This window comes from Opisthocomus hoazin, chromosome 10 (genome assembly GCF_030867145.1).
Source record: "Opisthocomus hoazin isolate bOpiHoa1 chromosome 10, bOpiHoa1.hap1, whole genome shotgun sequence".
NCBI classification, from domain to species: domain Eukaryota; kingdom Metazoa; phylum Chordata; class Aves; order Opisthocomiformes; family Opisthocomidae; genus Opisthocomus; species Opisthocomus hoazin.
The window spans coordinates 13,603,718-13,628,403 of NC_134423.1; the positions used below are offsets into that span (position 1 = coordinate 13,603,718).

At 44.1% G+C, this 24,686-nt stretch overlaps 1 protein-coding gene across 8 annotated transcripts in view; it reads left to right on the plus strand.

The window, feature by feature from the left end:
- The window catches only part of MYO9A (myosin IXA), a 192,851-nt gene that overhangs the window by 94,573 nt on the left and 73,592 nt on the right, over window positions 1-24,686 (plus strand). For all 8 annotated transcript variants that reach the window (XM_075432172.1, XM_075432164.1, XM_075432167.1 and 5 more), the window contains one exon: window positions 20,035-20,151. In XM_075432172.1, coding sequence (XP_075288287.1) covers window positions 20,035-20,151 — 117 coding nt within the window. The remainder of the gene's footprint in view (window positions 1-20,034; window positions 20,152-24,686) is intronic.

The following is a 24,686-nucleotide window of genomic DNA, read 5'->3' on the forward strand; positions in this document are numbered from 1 at the left end:
AGGGCAGTATTTGGTAACAGCAAGCTGGCCAAGTCCACTTCGTTCACGTATCACATTCAGTCCACAATTCAGGTATCCGAAAGAAAAAGACAGACATGCTGAATATTAAGCAGCTTGGCCGATGTTTGTTAGGAAACATGCAGCCGGTGCAGGAGCAGAGCACTTCAATTTTTGTGGAGAACTTGAGGGTTGTTAAAAATCTTTCTCTAGACCCTGCATGTAATCTGAGCATCATCTTAAGGTTAATCTGTGCAAGGAACTGCCCTTCTGGGCTATGTCTGTCTTCCTGCTTCTGTCTGAATAATTCAAAGAATTCAAGCTTTTTCCATCTCGGCTTACTGCATGGCTCCAGGGCCATTAGTTTACGCCTTGACTAATACAGTCATACACCTCTCTCAGATCCATTCGACATCTTGACCGGTGGTTCTCACTCCCCCTTTCCATCGCCCTGGAGACAAGCCCTGCGTCTGAGCAACTCGACAATCCTCACCATGTTTCCATCCCATTTGTTCTGCTTATCAGGCTGGTGTCTGTCACTTGCTTCTCTGTTTTTCACCGTTCTCTGTATTTCTTCCATGTTCTTCATCAGATGAGGAAAAACTCATTATCAAAGTAAATACATCTGTTAGTGAATCTTCTTTTATGTCCCTTCAGAAAACAGATTTTTCCATGATGCTTTCAATTCATTTAGTTTGGTTAGTATTTCTTAAGTGAATGACTTTGCAGAAAGACTTTGTTTTAACAGATCTTTATAATTTTCAGCCATTTGTGGCCAAGGACATTTTATCCCTAAGGTTTAGTCAATGGATTTGGAGGCCAGTAACTAGTGGTGTCCCCCAGGGGTCAGTACTGGGCCCAGCCTTGTCCAACTTCTTCATCAACGACCTGGATGAAGAGTTAGAGTGTACCCTCAGCAAGTTTGCTGATGACACCAAACTGGGAGGAGTGGTAGATACACCAGCAGGCTGTGCTGCCATTCAGCGTGACCTGGACAGGCTGGAGAGTTGGGCAGAGAGGAACCTGATGAGGTTCAACAAGGGCAAATGCAGGGTCCTGCACCTGGGGAGGACCAACCCCATGCATCAGTACAGGCTTGGGGCGGACTTGCTGGAGAGCAGCTGTGCGGAGAGGGACCTGGGTGTCCTGGTGGACGACAGGTTGACCACGAGCCAGCAGTGTGCCCTGGGTGCCAAGAAGGCCAATGGCATCCTAGGATGCATCAAGAAGAGTGTGGCCAGCAGGTCGAGGGAGGTTCTCCTTCCCCTCTACACTGCCCTAGTAAGGCCTCATCTGGAGTACTGTGTCCAGTTCTGGGCTCCCCAATTCAAGAAAGATGAGGAGCTACTGGAGAGAGTCCAGTGGAGGGCTACAAGGATGGTGAGGGGACTGGAACATCTCTCCTGTGAGGAGAGGCTGAGGGAGCTGGGCTTGTTCAGCCTGAAGAAGAGAAGGCTGCGAGGGGACCTAATAAATGCTTATAAATATCTGAAGGGTGGGTGTCAGGAGGATGGGGCCAAGCTCTTTTCAGTGGTGCCCAGTGACAGGACAAGGGGCAATGGGCACAAACCGAGGCACAGGAAGTTCCGTCTGAACATGAGGAAGAACTTCTTCCCTCTGAGGGTGACGGAGCACTGTCCCAGGCTGCCCAGGGAGGTTGTGGAGTCTCCTTCTCTGGAGATATTCAAGCCCCACCTGGACAAGGTCCTCTACAGCCTACTGAAGGTGACCCTGCTTCGGAAGGAGGGTTGGACTAGATGACCCCCAGAGGTCCCTTCCAACTCCTACCATTCTGTGATTCTGTGAATTAATTCACGCTTCCAAAAAGTCTGAGGTGAAAATGCCCGTCAGAAGGGAAATAAAAGATGTGAGACAACTTCTTTGGCAACAAGTAACCTGGTTTTCTCCTTCCTTTGATTTTGGAAAGCTGTTAGGAGCTGGTTGTTTGATGTGCTGAGTGTCACCATAAATCTCTCTTGTATTTTAATATGTATTCATAATTGTATGTGGAAAATGTCTATCTTAAAAACCAGAGGAACTGAAAGGGACTGGGTGGTATGTCCTGGGAGGTCCCTGCAAGCGGAGGCTGTGGAGCACAAAAACCCTGTGTTATTTCCTGCCCCTATGGCACTCTTCTATGTTGAGATAGCAAGACCTGGATGCAAACATATTTCTTCTAGTCCCTCTGCACTGCCCTAAGTGTCTCTAGTTCTGGGGATCTGCTAAAATTCTATGTAATGCCAAGATATTCTGAAAAATTTTATTTGCAAGCTTTTATTGCATGTAATGAGCCATCATATCTTTGCTTAAATGGCTATATAGAAAAGAACATTTTTCAGTTGGAAGGGACCTACAAGGATCGCCTAGTCCAACTGCCAACATGTTAGTAACCTATTTAGCAGATCGCTGTTACACACAGGTGGTTTGGTGGCCGTGGAAGCACACTGCAACTGCTCTGTGATGGTGTGCAGAGCACCCAAAATGCAATTGAATCTGCGAAATGCTTTTTATTCTGCATAAGTACATGCAGCTATAGGTCCGTGGGAAATCAGTGAATGATTTCTTAGAAAAGCACTCATGTAAGTCAGATCAGATTTGCCAACAAAAGTGTTCAATCTCCTGAAAATCTGCTAGGTGCGTCAAAAAGCGAAGGGGAATAAGCATCGCACCCGTGTTTTAGTGTGATGGTAAAGTGGGAGATGACAGTCCAGGTGTTCTGTCTGTCTTTGCTGAGGGCTGCACAGCCTTTCTCCATCCTTTCATCATCTCAGATGTTCGTCATCCCTGGCTCTGTGCTGACTCAGTTAGCTAACCTAGAGAAGGTTCTTGAAGTGGAAGGAGAGTTGGGTTTGTGTCGTTTTCCTGTGTTTAGTAGAAGTCTAGTAAACACCATGCGCTGGGTGGAGAAAGGGGAGAGAAGGGAACTTTTGCCCAGGAGCGGTGGGGCAGGCACATCTCTCCCTTCTGGTGGCACAAAACCATTAGATAATATTTTTTTATGTCATAAAAGTGTCACTTCACCCTGACCTTCTTTACGTGGGATGAATTTCTTGGTGATGAATACAAGACAGTTGACATGTTCGTGAATAACCATCACAAGATGGTTATTTGGGACAAAAAACTGCACCGCATGACTGGCTTAATCTTGGGGGAAACGCTTGATTTTCAGCATGGTAACAGTTAATTGGCAGAGAACCAAGACAGAGAAGCCTTGCAGAGCAGACCTTAATGAGAGGAGAAAAAGTATTTCATTACAGCAAAAAGCTGAGTGATGTTTCATTAGCTTATGTACTAGTAGTGGTACTGTCTGATGCCTTTTTCAGACCATTATAAAGGGTAAAGGAATGGAGTTCCAGGGCCAAATGGTGTAACATTACCTAAGATGTTGGGGGGGGGGGGGGGGGGGGCAAAAAAAGAAAAGTTGCAACTAATCATGAGCATTTAACAGACTGAAAATATTAGAGGGGAAAAAGTGGGAAGCAGAAAAAATAATTAATAGCATGAAGAAAGTGGAATGAAAATTCTCAGTCCTGAAATATGAGGACAGGAACACTTAATGGAATAGAAAGTAGCAAAACTGCTGGAAGCACCTACTTGTACCAAACCCCATTAGCTTAGGAGACTCATTGTCACCACAGGTTATTACCATCAGCAGCTTAGCAGGATTCCTTTGAAGATCTGCTACGTTGATGAGTGTATTCAGAATTAATAGAAAATTATTAATAGAACTGAAACCCCACAAAGCTTTTAAGGGCCAAGTAAGAGTCTCTCCTTCAGGACATGAGGGCAACTTGTCAGTCTAGAACTTCAAAAGAAACTTTTTCTTGTGATTGGGTTTCTCATTTTTCCCTTCAAAATGCAAGGAACAGCTGTGCTTGGTGACAGCAGATGGGTTAGATGAGACTAGGGGGTTTATCAGACTGGTGTCCTGCGTGTATTTGCATGTATTTCTGCATGGGATGCAGCATCTTTGCTTCATTAGGAAGACCGAATCCATCAATGATGGGTCTTTTTTAACATGTTTTCATGACTTTTTTTCACATTATGATACGATTATACGCTCTAACATTCCCATGAAGCAGTGTGCAGGAGATGGTGCCGAGATCTGGCTGAACAGAGCTCGTGTCTATGAGGATCTCCCAAACCTGCAAACCTTCATGGTTGACAATGTACATCTGAACACCCGGAGAACCCAGCACTCATGTGCAAAAACTCTTCTGCTCTGTGCCACCGTGGAAATTCTTGTGTGTTTTCTGTGTTCATACTATTTACTTGGCACTAATGTCTGGGAAAAAAAAGGAAGACTTTCAAATTTCAAGATTTCTGAGCAAAGTCCAAAATAAGAACTTCAAGAAGGGAAATTCTGACTTTGCATGGACTGCTCTGCCTGTAACCAACCTCCCCAATCCAGCTGCCCTTTCTGACATCAAATCCATTCTGAACTCTGTAAAGGCTGCTTTTAATTACGTCTGATTACTGAAAAGACACTTCAGTTTCAGAGTCCCTTTTTGTTACTTAAACTTAGGCTAAACTCCGGTCAAAAGTTTTATAAGAATGGAAACAAACCGTTCCTGGGTTAACAAGTCAGCTCTTTCCATGTGGCATTTGGTACAGTTGCTTGGAATATGGGGCTTTTCTGTATAATCCCAATCTGAATAAATTTTGATTGATTTCTTCTCAGCCTCAGACTGTTTATTAGTGCTTGACAGAGGAGGCTTTGTAGAAGCTCTGTGGCTGGACAGGGTCTGTTGCACAGACTTTGTCTCTACAGCTGTAGCAACCAAGGTGTAACAAGAAATAATTTCTCTTTGGGGAAGCTTGGCAAAAAAAAAAAAAAAAAAAAAGAAGCCCGTAGTGAAGATGATGATACACTGGCAGGACAAGTTTTTCTACGATGGTGTCTCCTGCTTGGGAAGGGCCAACAGAAAGGCAGGATTTGGCTACAAAAGCTCAAGTGCTATTTTTGGCGATGTATTGGACTTTACAGACACAATGTACCAACATTCCTACTGTGAAGTGGTGAGTACATTCCCTTAAATGTAGCCTACAGGCTCCTCCTCAGGTCAGGTCACACATCTACTTCTTATGCCACTAAGTAACCTATTAATTTATTTATGTACCAGTTTCACTGTGAAAACACAGAGTGAATGGGATCTCAGTTCATGCTTTTGATAGCACAGACTGGATGAACGTATGTGGAGGTCAATACTTTTTTGTTTGAAAAAGGTGTTTGAAACCTTTCCCATCGGTGGACCCTTCAAATTTGGCTACCAGGTGACTCTGTTCTTCTGCAGCTCTTTATGGTGGGCTCATGATTGCTCTATGTGAGCACCTTTCAGTAGGGGTGCTCCATGTGTCCCTTCTCTCATGCTTTTCTCCACAGGGAGAAGCGAGAACCACAGAGCTGTTTTGTGGAAGAGTTTTATTTCGGGAAGAAAGGGCTTTTTGTTGCTTTTGATTTGTTACGGATGACATTTTCTAACCACACTGTCCAAATCAGAAGGCTGAAGGCTTTGATGAAAATCTTTTTAGGGAGATGATTCTGGTAACCACATGACTGGATGTCCACAAATCCATGGGCCCCGATGGAATGCACACACGAGTGCTGAGGGAGCTGGCGGATGTCATTGCTGAGCCACTCTCCATCATCTTTGAGAGGTCCTGGAGGACAGGAGAGGTGCCCGAGGACTGGAGAAAGGCCAATGTCACTCCAATCTTCAAAAAGGGCAAGAAGGAGGACCCCGGGAACTACAGGCCGGTCAGCCTCACCTCCATCCCGGGAAAGGTGATGGAGCAGCTTATCCTGGAGGCCATCATGAAGCAAGTGGAAGAAAAGAAGGTTATCAGGAGTAGTCAGCATGGATTCACCAAGGAGAAATCATGCCTGACCAATCTGATAGCTTTCTACGATGACATAACTGGCTGGGTAGACGAAGGGAGAGCCGTGGATGTTGTCTACCTGGACTTCAGCAAGGCTTTCGACACAGTCTCCCATGATATCCTCCTAGGGAAGCTGAGGAAGTGTGGGCTGGATGAGTGGTCGGTGAAGTGGATAAGAGAACTGGCTGAATGGCAGAACTCAGAGGGTTGTCATCAGCGGCGCTGAGTCTAGTTGGAGGCTGGTAACAAGTGGTGTCCCCCAGGGGTCAGTACTGGGCCCAGCCTTGTCCAACTTCTTCATCAACGACCTGGATGAAGATTTAGAATGTACCCTCAGCAAGTTTGCTGATGACACCAAACTGGGAGGTGTGGTAGATACACCAGAAGGCTGTGCTGCCATTCAGCGTGACCTGGACAGGCTGGAGAGTTGGGCAGAGAGGAACCTGATGAGGTTCAACAAAGGCAAATTCAGGGTCCTGCACCTGGGGAGGAACAACCTCATGCACCAGTACAGGCTTGGGGTGGACCTGCTGGAGAGCAGCTGTGCAGAGAGGGACCTGGGTGTCCTGGTGGACGACAGGTTAACCATGAGCCAGCAGTGTGCCCTGGCTGCCAAGAAAGCCAATGGGATCCTGGGGTGCATCAAGAAGAGTGTGGCCAGCAGGTCGAGGGAGGTTCTCCTTCCCCTCTACACTGCCCTAGTAAGGCCTCATCTGGAGTACTGTGTCCAGTTCTGGGCTCCCCAGTTCAAGAAAGATGAAGAGCTACTGGAGAGAGTCCAGCGTAGGGCTACGAGGATGATGAGGGGACTGGAACATCTCTCCTGTGAGGAGAGGCTGAGGGAGCTGGGCTTGTTCAGCCTGAAGAAGAGAAGGCTGTGAGGGGACCTTATAAGTGCCTACAAATATCTGAAGGGTGGGTGTCAGGAGGATGGGGCCAAGCTCTTTTCAGTGGTGCCCAGTGACAGGACAAGGGGCAATGGGCACAAACCGAGGCACAGGAAGTTCCATCTGAACATGAGGAAGAACTTCTTCCCTCTGAGGGTGACGGAGCACTGTCCCAGGCTGCCCAGGGAGGTTGTGGAGTCTCCTTCTCTGGAGATATTCAAGACCCGCCCGGACAAGGTCCTCTACAGCCTACTGTAGGTGACCCTGCTTCAGCAGGAGGGTTGGACTAGATGACCCACAGAGGTCCCTTCCAACCCCTACTATTCTGTGATTCTGTGATTCTGTGACTCCATGGTTGAGACTTTGAAAAAATCGCTAACAAGATTTTGTTAATTTAATTTGGTTTTGACTGTAACTAGAGTGTTTTTTTCTGAAAGACATGATTGGAGCATATTGCAGATATTCAACTACGATATGACAATAATATAGACCAGGACTTGCAAAACACCTCTAAAAATAAATAGCAGGCAGGCTCTAGTCTGTGATGGGGATGGCGGGTCTCCCATCTGTCCTCTTCCAAGTCCTGCCTACCACCACCCAAGATACAATAGGTGGGTCCTTGACACCCATAGAAGGTGTTCTCATTTCAGATTTTCCACTTCATTTTCCCTGTTAACATCCTTCTAATGACAAGAGGATGGGTTAAGGCGGGGCAAGGTTGCAGGAGTATGCTGACAGTTCCCGTGTTACTCCCTGGGAGTCGTGTTAGCACAGGAATGGCGTAAGCCATTTCAGTGGAAACATAAGCAAGATGGGGAGTGACGTGAGGATGAACTTATTAACCCATGATGAAAAGAGTGCAGTGGCATTACAAATGTTTTTAAAGCTAATTTTTAAAAATAATTAATGTTTAATGGTTTCTTATTTCCTAGGGTAGTAGATAAGCTAGTAGCTCTGAAGGACTTTCTTGTCAACCTGATAATATATTGATGTAGGAAGATTGTCTTGCTGGACAAACCCATCGATTTGACTTCTCCTGCTGTGGTTGGCATTTTTGGGGAAAGGTGTTGGCATGGCTTGGGAGAGCCCATAAAAATACCCCTGAGTAATACAGGCCAGCGGATTGGAGATGAACCCCTGTCCAAAGAAGGTGATCATGAAGGTACTGGGAAACTGATGCTAGAGAAGGGAGAGCACGAGAAGAATTAAAAAAGGTGTTTGATACTTTGAGTTGGAAACTAGTACCAAAAATGTCTTTCTGAATCTGAGAACTTTTATAATTGATTTAGTGAAAAAATTCTGCAGTGCCTTCTTGTTTCAGTGTCGTATTGGAGAACGATTTGGTATTGTATTGTAATGACGTTCCAGTCTATATTTTCTCATTGTAAAGTCCACCCATAAGTTCTGGGAAGCATCATTGACACTTGCATCTCTTGGATAAAACCCATTGGCAGGACACCTCGCTGCCTCTGGGCAGATAGTGGAAGTTTTCCACTGGGATGTGGCAGCCAGCCGGGAAGGCAGGAGCCAGCAGTTGTGGTAGTGCAAGGCTTAGTGGGGCTTTTTTTAGGGTGTATTTTTTTGCAGGTACATTCATGGAAATAAAACATAAAAATGAGCCTGTTCGGGATAGTTTATAGCATTTTTAAATCAACTTTTCCTTTTTGTAATTAGACTCCTCTTGCATTTGTCACTTCTCTTCTTCCGATGATCCTTTTAAAGATATTTTTCCTCCTCCTTAATCAAGCATAAAAGTCATTAAAAAAACCTTTTGCAGGCTGGAGTCAGCATTATGCATTAATGGTTTGAGTTCTCTTAGGAAAAGCAAACATGAGAATGACAGGATTTTAATATGATGCGAAGATAAAATACGAGTATGGAAAATTACATCATACTTATCCAGCCAGAGTATGATATAATACTACTTGATGCCAAGATAGGGATTAAGCTAGAGTCTGATATCCTGCAACAGCACTTTCCTCTGGGTGTTAAGCCTCTGTTTAAAAAAAAAAAACAACCACCTAAGCCTGCCCGTCTCAGCGTATGTCCCGTGACCCAAAGGGGAACCACAATAGCTGCTTAATCTATCTCCCGCCACAGGACATGGCTGTGAATGTGAACCAGACGCACGATGTATTCGATCATAAATAGAAAGCGAGCAGAACAGCAGGAAGCCATAATTCACCGTGCACACATGCATGTGACTTGGGACCCACTGAATAGGCTGAACCTGATGTAGGATAAGAGACACTAAAACCTGCATTTGAACAAAAAGAGAGATTTAGACCTTGCCGAATTCCAACAACTTCTAGATTTGCATCTGTGTTTTTTTCAAATCTAGAGATGTTCTCCCAGTTTCGGTGGTGAGCCGTAGAGAAGATGCGATGATGCGATGTGCCGGCAGGTTTTGTCTGCGGTGCTGCTATGCTTCGTCGCCATCCTCCTTGTTTTCTGCTCCTTCCCTGATTTAGCTCTGCGTCACAGCCAGGAGTCTCTCCCTTCCTTAGATGTTACTTCATCTCGGAACAGGAGTGACAGACCCAACACGCCGTCCCTTGGCAGTTGTTCTCCTGTCCATGCAACTACAAACCCAAGCTGAAGCCACCTTACGTTCGTTTTTTTTTTTTTTTCCAGCCCTCATGGAGCAGTAACAGCATCAGAGATAAAAATTGGATTTTAATAGTATTTTATTACATGTGGTAGCTACTTCTTGAAGACTAGCATGCTTATTAGTAGCTGGCACCCCTACTCCCTATTCTGATAAAAGTATAGTTTGGGTCTGTTTTATTTAATCGTGTAATTCATGATTGCTGCAGAGATAATCACCACCACAATGCCTGCATGCACTGTTTTCAGTTGACTGCATGTCCAAGACTCATTGAGGATGGAGGCCTGGCTTCTGTTCCTGTCCCTTTGAGACACAAATCGATTGTATTATGAGAGTTTAAATTGCTCTTGGATTTGTTGTTCTAATCTTAGACAAGTCCTGTCACTAGTCATGGTATAGCTCTTCACACAGGATAAGCACTGGTACTATGTATTTTTTGGAAAAAAAGAGATAAATGTGGTGGCTTTTTTTTTTTTTGTAGAATAGAAACTGATTTGTTTCATCGTTTACCCATGCATACACCGTATTTTTTTTGACTGGATGCTTTAAGTCAAATAAGAAAACAGACACTTTTTTCCTGTGTGTGTTTTTTTTTTTTTTCTTTATTTGATAATTATATGTATCACTTGGACCCACAGAAGTGATTCAGGAAGGGGAGGCATCATGAGAAAATGATAGGTAAAGACCATGGGCAAAATTCAGTAGGTATTAAAATGTGTTTTTTCCTCTGAGTCATCTTGGAATAAGACGTTTGTGTTACAGTAAGTACAAATGTAATTATGAAGGCAAGTTTCACTGTAGAGAATAAATGGGGGGAAAATGGGAATGGCTGATAAGGATTTTAAAACAGATATCAAATGATAACAAAAATCAAATCCTGTGTTATGATCTTCAGATAATAACTCACTAAATTGTTGGGGTTTTTTTGGTAGGATATTAGCAGGTTCCTGGGATTTAGTGCCAAATCCCTGTGAGCGGAAACGGCAGTTGATTCATTGAGTAACGCACTGAATATTTATTCCACCTATTAAAAGAAAAACAAACAAACAAAGCCCCTGTAGAGCCACTAAAAATCTGTACATAGATTTGATTTTGGAGGGATTTCCTGAAGAGGGAGAATCCTAGTGCTGCTTTTTTATTTTTTTGCCCTGAATATTTCATTGGAAACACTTTTCATCCTTGTATAGAAATGATGGGAAGTCTATCAAAGGCCATAGGGGAGAACAGGATATTTCCTTTCTTCCTGTGTTCATATCTTATTTCCTGAAGAGAAGAGGAATCTCCATTTCTATTACACACAAGCAGAAAAAGTGTTTTGTGGTGCCTGGCTTTACTTCAGTAACTTAACTCCTATCTGTGTGTTTTACATAGTCTTGCAAAGTTCACACTCAGAAAGAAACATTTCTTGCCACTCTGGAATTATTCTGATTGCTTTTTGTACTTATTTGTTGATACGGGTCTGAAAGGGGAGTGTGCTTTGCGTGTTTTCTTCCTAGAGGACAGGAAACACCCGCACACGTGTGTGTTCATGTACATCTTATGGAAGAGCTCTTGGGTCACTAGGAGAAAGAAAATTCATAGGTAGCTTCTATGGCCTTATGGAGATCATTCCTATGTTAACAAACACATTTTTGGAGACTATTACAAGTTCTTATTGGGAAGTTTAAAAGCAGAGTTGCTTGTAAAAGCAGATTTTTTGGGATAGGTGGGAGTTTTGCATTTGTAGGGAACACAGACATTGGTAACGGATTTATCAAGCGGGAGCAGATAACGTTGATAATGTCCATCAAGAGAAAAACACATGCGATCTCTAGGGGAATTGCTGAAAAACTGGAGAAAGGACCGTGACCAATAAGGCAACAAGCAGATCATCTTCTAGGCTAACAACAAGGCAGCAAGTCGTCATTGTCTTCTAACAAGTCTCCTCTTCTAAATCCAACAAATTTTCCAGAGTTATGTCTGAGAAATGGCGTTTAAACATCCTGTTTTCAAGTCCTTGTAGCTTTTAGACATTCTGGAGTGGGTGCGCTGACCTTACTCCCACGTCTGCATTGTCCCCTAGTGAAAAACTGGGTTTAACAGTGTTATGTTGAAGGTGTAATAACTTCATGTTGACCAACTGAATCATTCAGCGTGTCTTAATAGATGTTTCAGAGATTTGCATAATGCTGAAGAAATAGGATAAGGGTTGCACACTGTCACAGTTAATAAACTCTGCGAGTTTTAATCCTCATTAGGGCTTTAATTCGGTTTAGTGCTTATGCTCACTCTCCAGTTCTGCTTTTTAAGTCCACTTCTCATTAACTGAGTCTGTACTTAGGAACTGGGGTCCAAAAACCCAACTCTGGGTGCATGCAGCCTTTGTAAGCCGCACTTTTTACAACAGGGACCCCAAATAGATTGCTACTCTGCAGTATATGTGTGTTAAAGGGCATTTTTTTCCTATGCAAAATGGTCTTTGGGTTTTTCTGTCTCACTTTTCTGTAGAGGTGTTTCCTACACTCGGGAGGTAGTAGTGATGGAGTCATGCTCAGCATTCCTCCTGAGCAAACTCAGTGGATGTTAAAATGTAATATTAATTGGTTTTTGGATGAACTGGTCATAAGAGCTGCCAGCACCCAAAAATCCGTCACCCACCTTTTTGTTCTGTTTGTCCAGGATCAGTCTATCTCGTCCTTTGTATTAGTGGTGAGGGAAGATGGGCAGATCTCTCAACGAGCTAAGATGTTTAAAGACTTTAGAGGTCTGTTACTGGCTCTTAAACACCACTTGGGAATCATTTCTTACCCGGAATTGATCAGTGCATCAATATAATGCTCTTCCTAAGTGATAACCAAAGGAATGAACTTTGCTTTGCTTTGCTTTTGCCTTATTCTAGTTTTCTGAGTCTCCATGTCGACTGATGCACTGCACAGAAATAGTTATTTATTTTATGCAGACTTTTTTTAAACAAAATGTTAGTGTAAGTGTTTATGCTGGTTACAAGAGTCCTTTATGCTGTGTTTTTATTTGGGTCAAAAATGTTTAAAGTTGAATGTCAGAGGTTGGTTGCCATTCCACATACAGTCTGTGGTTGGGTTGCTTTGGACGGAGTCATTGGGGAGAGGATCTGACTTTTGCATTTCAGTATCACTCTGGAACTTGCTGGAGATAGGGGGATCTGCACTCCAGAAAAACCTTCCAGCAGCATCTGGGTGGCTTTTTCTTCAGCAGGATCTGTCTGCCTTCTGCTACCTGGGATGTGCAATCACTGGGATGTTGCTGCAATTGTGCACAATAAACTGGTGCTCTTTGCCTTTCAAAGTCCTTCAGCATTTGTTTTCACCCATCCTCTTTTCTCCAGGCTTCATTATTCCTCTTAGTCTGAAAAACATAGAAAAATTTGAGGTTTTGTTGTTAGAACTGAACTATTGCTCGCTTTGCTCATGTATTAGGACAGTCAGCAATATAACCACTGAATCCAACAAGGATTGGGGGCTGCATGCTGGGGAGCTTCTTATCCCAGCAGATCACATGAAACCATCTGTAGCAGGTTAACAGGGCATCTGCCAGGAGGGCAAGTCACCACTGTAGCCTTTCAGGGTCTGCAGCGGCACTGGATGGGGAGAAGCTAGAGTCAGCAGAACGAGGATCGAGGGCTTTGTCCGGTGATACATGGGCATCCCTTCACCTTATGAAGTCATCTGTTGGCATCCAAAAGCAGGACAGAGCTTGGCCTCTGTTCTCTATTTGGCTGTGTCAAGAAGATGAAATCAAGAGCTGTGTTTGATAAAGGTACCTTAAATTAAGCCTTTACTGAGCACCAAACCCATCCAGCCGTACAAATAAAAAGCGGGCTGAGCTCGGTTCTGACAGACCAACTTGATGGCAGCCTGTGCTCAATTCAAGATGTTTTTTTTGGATAAAAGGTTCCCCATTAGATTACATACTGGTAGATGTATGTCTTAGTGTATCTTAGTATATCTTAAATGCTGATGTTGCCCCTACAACAACAGCCTGTGCTGTACTTCATACCATATCGGGGTCAAAGAGCTGGACGGGCTCCTGGTTTTGGCTGCAGGACCTAGTCCAGAGTCTAGAAGCTTTGTGACATTGCAGTGCCAGCGCGGACTTTGCACAAATACAAGCCTGAGTTTTACTGTCTCTGGCAGCCCTGCATCTCAGGAAGGTCCAGGGAGACGTGCAGGGGAAAGACCTGGGGTTTGAGAAGAAATTGGAATGAAGACGAGTTTTTTTTCTAAGGAGGTTTTCAGAGTCGGTACATCCAGTGCCCGAGCTTTACAGCAAAGGGGCCCATCTGCTTGAGAAGCACCACATTGGTGGCAGTCCATTTTTTCAGTATTTAAAGCCATAAAATTCAACTGGCGGCTTGTAGCATGAAATTGCTCCCTTAGATTTATTTTATTTAAAAAAAAAAAATATGTGGCAGGGTCAGTAAAAAGTTGCTGGTTTAACCAGGGTTTTAGGAAGTGAAGAGGATGCTTTAATCTTGGTTATCTATGTATAAGCTGTTGTGGTTTATGAATATGTCGCAAGGTGAAAGTAGTCATCATTCTGGCATTTATTAAAAAAAATAAATTATTTTTTTTTTTCCCCGAGCGCTATACAGGCTCTGGCCACCCAGCCCACTGCACAGGCTTTAACAGTAGCAAACAGAAGCAGTTTTTAAAAAAAAAAGTATATTAAAATACGACCCTTTTACATCTTTACATACAGCTTTTTTCTGCTTTCTGTTCTTCGTGAGTCATTGCTTCTTTGGGAGAAGGTAATGTGGCACTGGGTAATGTGAAGATGGTGTTGTTATGGTAGAGAATGCTAAGAAGCCTGTAAAATAAAAGTTTCATCAAAAATAATAATTTTAAAAAAATATTGTTTTTTGGAATTTGATTGCAACCAGCAAAACTAGTTTTTAGAGGAAGGGAAGAAAATTCATATTTTTCTATTTATTTCTAAAGCAGGCGTACAAATAAGAGTGTTGAGGCCTCCTTTTTTTATTTTTTTATTTGATTCTGTGCTTTTTCCATTTGTAAGTTTTGAGGCGGTGCTGACCCTTTTGCTTTCCCTGGATTATCTGGGTACTAGCAAATACTTTGGATAATGCCGGCAGAAAAAGACCCTCACTCTGAGTTTCAAATCTCAGCGGGATGCAGAACAGCAGGAGAGAGAAATCCTGACGCTGGGCTGGGGAGTGGTGGTGATGCTGTGGGGACGGCAGCAGACGGACAATGTGCTCGTATGTGTTTAGAGAGTTTGTAATCTTAAGAATTAAGAGTCTACTGAACTTGTGCAAATGTATTTTATAGAGGCTTTTAATTTGAGCAAGTTTGGTTTTCTTAGATTACATCTTTTGCTGTCTCTAAAACACAGGCTGTTGCTGCCGAAACTGTAAGTCCTTGCTCCAAAACACTTCAAAGACAGATTTTAATTCTTAAGTCTGTCCCCTGGCTCCTTTTGGCAGAAGATGTTTCTAAAAGTACGTCTACTTTTAAGGTAGCCTGAATTCGATGCCCATCATGAAAACTTTCAGGCCAGTTAATTTGACAGTGCAAGCTTATGAAGAACGCCAAATATCTTATATCAGGATCTTTGTAAAAGTTGGCCAACCCCAACAAGTGGTATTTCTAGCATGTAATAAATAAAAGATATATCCTTGCTAGCCTGATAAGCAGGAAGCCTGCTTTTAATCAATATTTAAACCTTGTCTTCAGCTTATTTCCTGAATCGCTGAGTTAAAGTGCATTTGATCTGTCTTGTTTTCAAATCAGCAATATTTTTGCATGTGTGCAAGATGTTGCATTCACTTTGATCCCCAAGAGATTTGTTTTGGCATTGCGGGAGCTATTTTTATTTTGCTTTGTGAGCAAAATAAAAATGGTTTGAGTGCCATGGTTTTCTAGATCTGCCTAAATATCACGTAAGACTTGCAGAAGAGACAAGAAGCTGTAGGTGACTACCTGATGACAAGCCACGTTTAATATGTGCTATATATTTTGGAGAATATTCACATTTAATATATATAGGAGAATAAATACAGGAATTAATAAATACCCCAATAAATACAGGAACGGATGTGTAAGCGCTCATTTGAAATGCTGTGCTGCATAGCAGTGCATGTGAGCACATAGTTCAATCCTTTCTTGAATAATACGCCTGTAATTACAAGAAGAATATCCTGAATGTTGCGCACCACATCGTGATGCAAACAGCAGGGATGACTGGGCAGGCTGAGCATCCCTTACCCTTCCACTCCTCCGCAGCTTTACTCTGAACAGAGAAAATGAGTGAGATGTATTGAAAGGGACATACTGCTGTACAGGTTTTCTTTTATTTATTTTTTAATTTCAAGGGTTTTATGGGCTAGTGGTCTTTTAAACTGTCTGCGTGGTAGCATATGGCAATGCAAGATGAATGGCTGAAATAAAAAGCAAAGATGGAAAACTTGGTTTTTTAAGTGGACTATTGCAACGATTTGGGGGGAAACATGAAATCATGCTTTTGAAATTGCAGCAGCTTCTTAATTTGCCAAATGCCAGGTCCTGCACTTTGGTCACAACAACCCCATGCGATGCCACAGGCTTGGGAAGGAGTGGCTGGAAAGCTGCCCAACAGAAAAGGCCCTGGGGGTGTTGGTTGACAGCCAGCTGAACAGGAGCCAGCAGTGTGCCCAGGTGGCCAAGAAGGCCAGCGTCATCCTGGCTTGGATCAGGAATGGTGTGGCCAGCAGGAGTAGGGCGGTGATCGTGCCCCTGTACTTGGCACTGGTGAGGCCGCACAGAATCACAGAATAGTAGGGGTTGGAAGGGACCTCTGTGGGTCATCTAGTCCAACCCTCCTGCTGAAGCAGGGTCACCTACAGCAGGCTGCACAGGACCTTGTCCAGGTGGGCCTTGAATATCTCCAGAGAAGGAGACTCCACAACCTCCCTGGGCAGCCTGTTCCAGTGCTCCGTCACCCTCAGAGGGAAGAAGTTCTTCCTCATGTTCAGACGGAACTTCCTGTGCCTCAGTTTGTGCCCATTGCCCCTTGTCCTGAAAGGGACACCTCGAGTGCTGTGTTCAGCTTTGGGCCTCTCCCTACAAGCAGGACATTGAGTTGCTAGAGCGTGTCCAGAGAAGGGCAACAAGGCTGATGAAGGGTCTGGAGAACAAGTCTGATGAGGAGCGGCTGAGGGAGCTGGGGCTGTTTAGTCTGGAGAAGAGGAGGCTGAGGGGAGACCTTATCACTCACTACAAGTACCTGACAGGAGGTTGTAGTGAGGTGGGTGTTGGTCTCTTCTCCCAAGTAACTAGCAATGGGACGAGAGGCAATGGCCTGAAGTTGCATCAGGGGAGGTTTAGATTGGATATTAGGGAAAATTTCTCCTGAAAGAAAAGTCAGGCATTGGAACAGGCTGCCCAGGGCAGTGGTGGAGTCACCATCCATGGAGGGGTTCAAAAAAATGTGTAGATGTGGCACTTCGGGACATGGTTTAGCAGGCATGGTGGTGTTGGGGTGATGCTTGGACTTGATGAGCTTAGAGGTCTTTTCCAGTCTATGATTCTGCAATTTGATTTTTGTAAAGAAGTAATATTCTCTGACAATCCTCAGATTAGGTAGTTTGATAAATATTTAGGATAGAGAGGGGCATTATCTAGAACGTAATATCATTCAGGGTCTATTCTAAAGAATAAATACTTTATTGAAAAGGAAAAAAAAAAAACACCCAAAAATTTGAGTAATATAAAATAGATTAACATCTCCGCTGGTGTTTTATAAATGGATGTTGCATGAAGGCGAAGTGCTGTCTTCAGCTCTTCAAGCCAATTAAGAATATCTCATTTTAGAAAGCTGCTGCTGGTTTGGGTACTGCAGACTTCATTCCCAGTGCTGGTGGACATCGCTCCCCACGAGCAGGTCCATCATGGCATGGGGAGGTGAGCTTGGAGGGCCCATTTTGGTGGCACCCCATAGCACCCAGCAGCACTGGAGCACCTTGTGTGTCTGAAACTAGTTTTCTTTGCTGTGTGCATGGTGGAGTTCTTGCCAGGAGGACACTGCATGTACGATGAGGCAACGTGAGCATCCCGGTTTCAGCTCCTCTGCATTTCATCGTCTGGGGGAGTGTGTGGGCTGAAGTGCTGTTTACACCGCCGCAAGTCTGCTGTGACGATGCATCTCTCGAGGAATTATCTGGATTTGTCAGTACAATGGAGGGAAGAAATTGGCTTATAAGCAGCCAACAAATTTGCAAATGAGATCCATGTGTACGTGTGCTCCACCCCCTATATTGTCTATACATTGCTTTGCCAAGAGTTTCCTACCAGGTCTCACGATACAGCCATCTCTTCTAAAAAGAACTGTTGAAGAATTTGAGATCTGGGCTGTTGATTGCATTTTTGGGTCCTAAGCACAGCAAGGAGAGCAGCTCTTCACGGGCTTCCCAGCCTGCCATGTAGTCGAGCCCATCTCGGGAAGAAGAGCGGTGGGTTATAGCCCACCCTGCACATCCTTGGGGGAAACTAGGAAATGCTGGGATGGTGCAGGCTTAATGATATCCTCATTTATATTAGAAAAAAAGAGGAAAATTCATCGGTGAAGTCCTGCGCATCCCCTATCGCCTCTAACAAAAGGGGGAAAGAGAAGTATGGCAATATAAACCCGTATATGACTGTACAGAGGAAATGATGCCGTTCTTTTTTGGCTTTAAATAGAAATGGGTTTTGTTTTTGATTGCACGCCTTTGTGTTGGAGCAGTTAATTGGGCTTGTTTATGCTAGGACAAAGCATTACGGCAGCAAGAAACATTCCTGGGTCTTGGCCTTCGTCTTTCCCCAGAGACTGATTTTTCTGGTGTGACAGTGGCACTGATTGTTGTTTTCCAGCTTTATCCAATCAAATCAGCTGAGGTGGAGCGTAGGATTGGAGAACTGGTCTTGAAATTTTCTATTAATCACTGAAATATTCCCCCACAGTTTGGGAAAATGCGAAAAATAAAAACAACAGCAAAAAATCCCGCAAACTAACTCATGTTGCTTGTGATAAAAAACAGTAAAAAAACTGTCCCCAAAACCTTTTCTCCAGTAAAGGGAAGAAAAAGCAGTTACTGGGAACTGGACTTGTTTGTATTTCTAAATGCCAGCCACTTTCCAGCACTTGTTGGAGAACTCGGGCATTTCAAGAGCTCACGCTCAGTCTTTAAAACCGCTGTTTTGGTCTGTGCTGCAACAAATCCTTTCGATACTGTTGCTCATATATTTTCACTGTACACTTGTTTTTCATTTGTAAGCAATGCTTCTTTGGGGCAAGCGAGTAATTTCTTCTTAATTGTTGCAATATTTTGTGATTATCCTTGCTATGTGGCGTATCTGACAGTGTTTTATTGCCACCGAGAAATGGTTGGCAGCGTACAGAGGCTTAAGTACACTGTGAGCTTGTGAGCATCCTCAGTCATGGCCCGTGTTACCGCCTTCTGTTCCAACTCAGGAGGGAGAGAAAGCGAGACCACGTACTGGTTTAATGGCATGGTAAGAGCAAAATGTTGGCAGAACAGCACATGATCACACTAAAAGATGCTACCGCGAAAAGTTTGAGGGAAAAGAGGTGGGGACAAGCCAATAGAAGATAAGTGATGCTTTATTCTTTTGCTTGGGGTCAGTGAAATAAGGCCACTCGGATGATGTGCCTTGAAGGAAAGCTTAGTGAGAAGGATTTCAACGTGTGAGAAGCCACTCATTTGTTATAGTTCAAGGTTTTATTGAAATAGTTACGCATGAACCTTCTGTTTTCTTGTTTACAGTGGCTCAAATGATCCGAAATGTAACAGTCCCGGCTGGTATCGTAAGATTGTAGGTGATTAGTATGTACCAAAGCACAGCAATGCTACTTACTGAAAGTCATCATTTCAACCAAGGAAGGATCACAAGCAGCGAGACCAAAGATGGCCCTTAAAGAGGAATTACTGCTTTATGGTTATGTATTGTGGTGCCTCTCCCAAAGCGCAGCCCGGGTACCCTCCTTTGATCTTGGTTTTCATCAGGACTGAGCAAGCAAAATCTCTTTGCATCGCGGCTGAGAGCACCATGGTGGCAATGGCTCTCCTTCAGAGGTGTTACTCCTTTCTAGGAGAGCTGCTGGAGGAGCAGTGAATCTGCCTGCTGTGATTTGCAGCTCCTGTGGGCAGTACCTGGAAAAATTCAAGTTTTCAGTAATGCTTTATCCTTTTTTCTAACCGTTCTGCTGGTACCAGGCGCTGACTGCCCCAGTGTGTGCTTTCACATCACTTGATATCGTTGCTGTGCAATATCCACCCTCCTCTTTCCTTTTCTCTGAATAGACTCTTCAAGGACAATGGTGAAGTTAACTGTATCATTTTTTATGTTGTTGTGTTTGGTTTTTTTTAATCTTTTGCTGCCAGTGATAGGATTGATAATGTGATCTTGTGCATCATCTGCTTGAATGCACCAAAGAAAACCAAGCCAAAGTCAGGGAACACATCTCATGATCCTGGGATTGCAACCAAGTCCCAATGGCATCAGGACCATTGCCATACACGGCGTGAATTAAAATAGTAGACAAAAGCTTTGGCAAGGAAGGAATATGAACATTGGACATGGGAGCTTGAGAAGCAAAACCCATTTCAATGCAGAGCAGGAAATGTTTCCAATCACCTTTTTTCTTTTTCAGGCTGTGACTGTGCGAAACTCTATGGCTAAGTCGTTGTACAGCGCCCTGTTCGACTGGATAGTGTTCAGAATTAATCACGCGCTCCTCAATTCGAAGGACATGGAGGAAAGCACCAAGGTAACATCTCGGCAGCTCTTTCGGCTATGCTCTTGTGCTTTTAAAACAGGTAACTGTGGGATAAAACATTACCCAAGCTCCTAACAGCATGTTGCTTAACTTAATTTTTCCTCAGTTAGTATTTTAGACTGAGTGCATCATTATTTTAAGTGGTGTTTGCTGAGCCGGGAAGGGTGAAGCACCTCGAGTAATATATCCTCAAAGCGACTGGGGAAGAGGTTTTGTTGTAGCCACAAAAGTCTGTTCCCCCACCCCCTGCAGGAGCCATGCCAAAGACTTTTCCTTCTTGTATGTAAAGCTGTAGGACCGTATAGAATTGAGGGGAAAAAAGGGGAAGCTTGCTAACGGGAGGTGTTTTGATGAGGTTGCTCCATAAAAATAATTAGAAAAGGTGAACAAGCTGCGGTGCCAGTAGGTACTGAGGTAGCACATCTCTAACGAGCAGAAAAGTGAGATTAGGAGAAAAAAAAATGTGACGGGAAGAGCAAAGTCGACGCGGTGCCAAACTGCTTTCCCAAAGAATTGATAAAAGGGATGACATGCCGTTTGCTGCGATAGCAGGGGCTAGATGCCACGACCTAGGACATCCTCTCCAAAACCTCTCGTGTATTCATCTGCACTCATCGCGGCAGGGGCACACAGACTCCAGAAAGCACGGCTGTACAGATGCGTCCACGGACACATGTGCTTGCAGCTTGCTAGCTACTCTTGGCTTGGACATTCTGGGCACGGGCCAGCAGCGTGTGTTTTTTTCGGGGGGGGGGGTTGTACATCCAGGCTGAAGCTGCAGCTGCCAAAAGGAGGATTGTTTTGTAAGCGCTAGCATTACATTTGAATTATGCCGTAGGACCGAATGTGCAGGGGCTTGCAGTGTAGCTGGTCCTTTATTTAACTCCGTAGAAATGCTTGTGGAGTGTAATTATAGACTGGAAATAAACATATGAGTATAACGTTTGGTTGTCTGACAAGAAAGGTTATTAAAGTGGGTAACATCCAGCATGTCTTCTGACTGCACGCGCTTCCTCTCCCTCTGTTTAATATTTTACAAAAATCTTGTGTTCTTTCCTGATTTTTTTTCCCAAGTCATCAAAAGTTTTGTCTTGGCTGTCAGGAACAAAAAAGCACTGTTTGTGTGTTTGGTGAAGCAGAAAACGTGGATTTGTTTTGATGAGGAAATGCATCTCAAATACTAATTAGTTTATTTTTAATGATCCAATGATTTTTTAAAAACATTATCTATTCATTAATATTTAAATAAAAAATCAGACTAGGACTCTATTGCTTGCTTAGTCAGCATGTCTGTAATAGCAGGGCAGAACGGTAGGTGTTTATGGGCCATTAAACTTTGGTTCCCAACCTCAAATCTCAGCAGGTAAGAGCCAAAACAGCCCAAATTCGTGCTGTTTGCCAGCATTACCGCCTCATATTAACCCTCTGCTTCTTCCAGCCAAGACTCCAATGCAGTGTAACCGCCTTCCCCTTCCCCATCTCCCTGTGTCATCTCCTGAATTCCCAATTCCCAGTATTCTGACCCATTTTTTTGGCCCAAAATTGCCCAGTGTAGCAATAGTATCCAGGTCAGGCAGCAAGCGCCAGGAGCTGGGAGCGGCGTTGCCCTTGCACAAGAGCAGATCCGCCTATGCTGGCAAACACCCAGGACCTGGACCTGCAGGAACACGCAGGCTCGTACCGATGGCGAGATCCAGCGAGGCAGTCCTGGGCTCTACACAGGACAGGTTTTCTGAAATGGGAAGGTAGTGCACGAAATACCAAGAAATATGTATTTCTAGAGGCAGAAGTGTAATTAGGTTTACCATCAGAGTCCAATGCGAGCATTCATTGATTTTGACAGGTCCACCAGACATCATGAAAATGCGTGAATCCTGCCTGTTTCATGGGTAGAGAGGTTAAAAAAGAGAGTTTATGTGCATTGCACAGAACTGCAGAGAGCAGCTTCGTTAAACATTGACTAGCCAGTTTTCTCGTCAGTTGTTCTATAGCGTCACCTCCTCACCCCTTTCTTTAGCCCCTGACTTGGGTCCTTCCAGCACAGAGACAGGAGAAATGCGTGACTGGGCTGGGCAGGGCTGGGAATAGCTGCTCCTTTGCCTTCAGGCAAAAACTTCGCTGCCAGCAAGTGGCTGAGGGCATCCCAGGCTCTGCAGCTGCCACTGAGACACCAACCAACAATTACCACCCTTCTCTGCCCTGGAGGAAATGAGCTGAGGACGATTAATTTGGTTTATCCTACCACTTCACAGTCCTCTTGAAACCCTTTTCAGCTCGTGCTTGGAGAAACCCTGGATTAGGATATAGGTGGTTCTTAACTTCCCATATGTCATCTTGAGGCTGGGAAACACCAAGTAACTGGAAGGCGAATTGGGAGCAGGGGCATCTCCAGACCCTGGGAGTAGGTCCTCACTGCAAGGAAAGACCTCAGCATTTGGATGACATCTACTTGCTGGCGTTTATAAGCTCCCTCAAAAAATCTCCTAAACACACTGAGTCTCTGATTTATGAAAGAAAAATAGTCTTGCACCTCACCACGACAGGTTGACGACTCCTGAGTTTGCAGTGGGTGAGCAATATGCGACTCACCCTGCAGCAAATGTCCTGGCTTAATCCCAGCCCATGCTTGCCACCAATATTCCTCTGATTTTTAAGATCTAATTTGAAATAATCCCACAGGTTGTGAAGCTTCAGAAGGTTATCAGATGATGGATTTTTGGCAGAGGGCTTTCTTATATGGCAGTCATGTTATGCACAGGTAAAATAAGACAAAACCATCTGAATTCAAAGTGAATATGGAAGGAGAACTGCATCTGAAGTTGATGAGGAAAATGAATATGAAAGTATATCTCTTCAAGAGTGTACATTTTGATTTTGGTGGTCAAACACAGCTGTCCTATAAAAATGCTTATGGAGAGCTTGTATAGCCTTCATAGAAGTTGGCTTGACTAGAGCTACCATATGCCTGGTTGTGGTACCTCACGATTTTCATGTGAAGGCTGGAGGTTGCGGAAGACGACAAATACTTATAGATGCACATATGGCCTGCATAAGGAATCCGGGTTTGCTCTCCACTCTGTGTGCTGTGGAAACATGGGCAGCCATCCCTGCATCCGGCGAAGTCCTTGTGCTGAGGCAGAGCAGCATTGTCCCACCCACCTAGGACAACTGTGCTGACCAAAACTCATGCTCAGCCAAACCAGTGATGGATATAATATTCATCAATGAAGATGGTATTTGGTGAGGACGCTATTTATAGCTAGTTAAGCATGTTTTGGTTGCTGGTGGACTAGGTGGTTGGATGATAGGTGGGAAGAAGACCCAGATCCTAATGTTTTGGTTTCGGCTGCCGCCGGCAACAAAAGCGCCACGCGGCCGCCCCTCCCCCCGCCGGCGTGCGGAGGAGAATGAAAAGAAAGAGGCAGAAACTGGTGGGTCGGGATAAGAGCAGTTTAACAGAACAGCAAACAGAGGGAAACAGGAACAACAACGATACAAATAAGGAGAAAACACAACAACGAACCGTAACGACCCAGACAGCCGCTCTCCCGAAACAGGACCAGCGCCGCGCCCCGCCAAGCCACGAGTCAGTTCCCGCCGCGCCACCCCCCCCACCGGAACCCAGCGTGACGTCACATGGTATGGAATACCGGGCTCTGTTTGGCCAGGTGGGGTCAGCCCCTACCCCCCGGCTGTGCCCCTTTCTGGATTCCGGTGAAAATTAACCCTGTTCTGGCCAAACCCAGGACACCTAACAAAGTCCAAACCCTGGGAGAACTTGGGACAATAGGAAAGGGGACATTTTTCATATCCCAATATGTGTGTTTACTTGGTGTCAGCAGTAAGGAGGAGATCAAAAGCAGAAGCTGGGTACAAAAAATAAACACCCAACTATCATTTTTCCACTGTTTTTCAAGCAAGTATTTGGAAGATGTAAATCAGACCTTTGATATCCAAATTTAGTTAAATGTACAGTGAATTGTTTTGGGAAAACACGGTGGGATTTGGCTTATCTTGCTTGCTGACAGGATTCATAGCATATTATTTCTGAACCAAGTTGTGAATAAGTTATTTGATATGCCTTGTGTTATGCTCATAGCAGTGCTGCTGTGTATTGGTTTCACTCTGGCGCTCTAGTTTTTTGGTGTTCTCTATTGCTGTTAGCTTCTTTTATGCTCTCATGATCCCCTACAAACTGTCTGAAATTTGTCCTTTATTAATGTGGTCAGAGATCTTTTCCTCCTCATGAGAACTAGATTACTAAACCTCAGAGAGTCTCTTATTTAATTCCCCTTCAATAAATTAGGTTAAGAGTTGTTAGAAGTCTGTCTCATTGCTTAAAATGATGATATAGTGTAGATGGAGGTGGACCAAAAGGCATTTCTTCCAAGGGTATTTTTTTAACCTTTTCTGTTTGGTTCTTGTGAAGTGTCTTAATTTCTTCCTAAACAACCCTGCTGCTGTTTTCAGATAAGGTGCTGTGTACGTGGTGAGGATGGTGCGTGTGAATTACTGGCTGTGAAGAA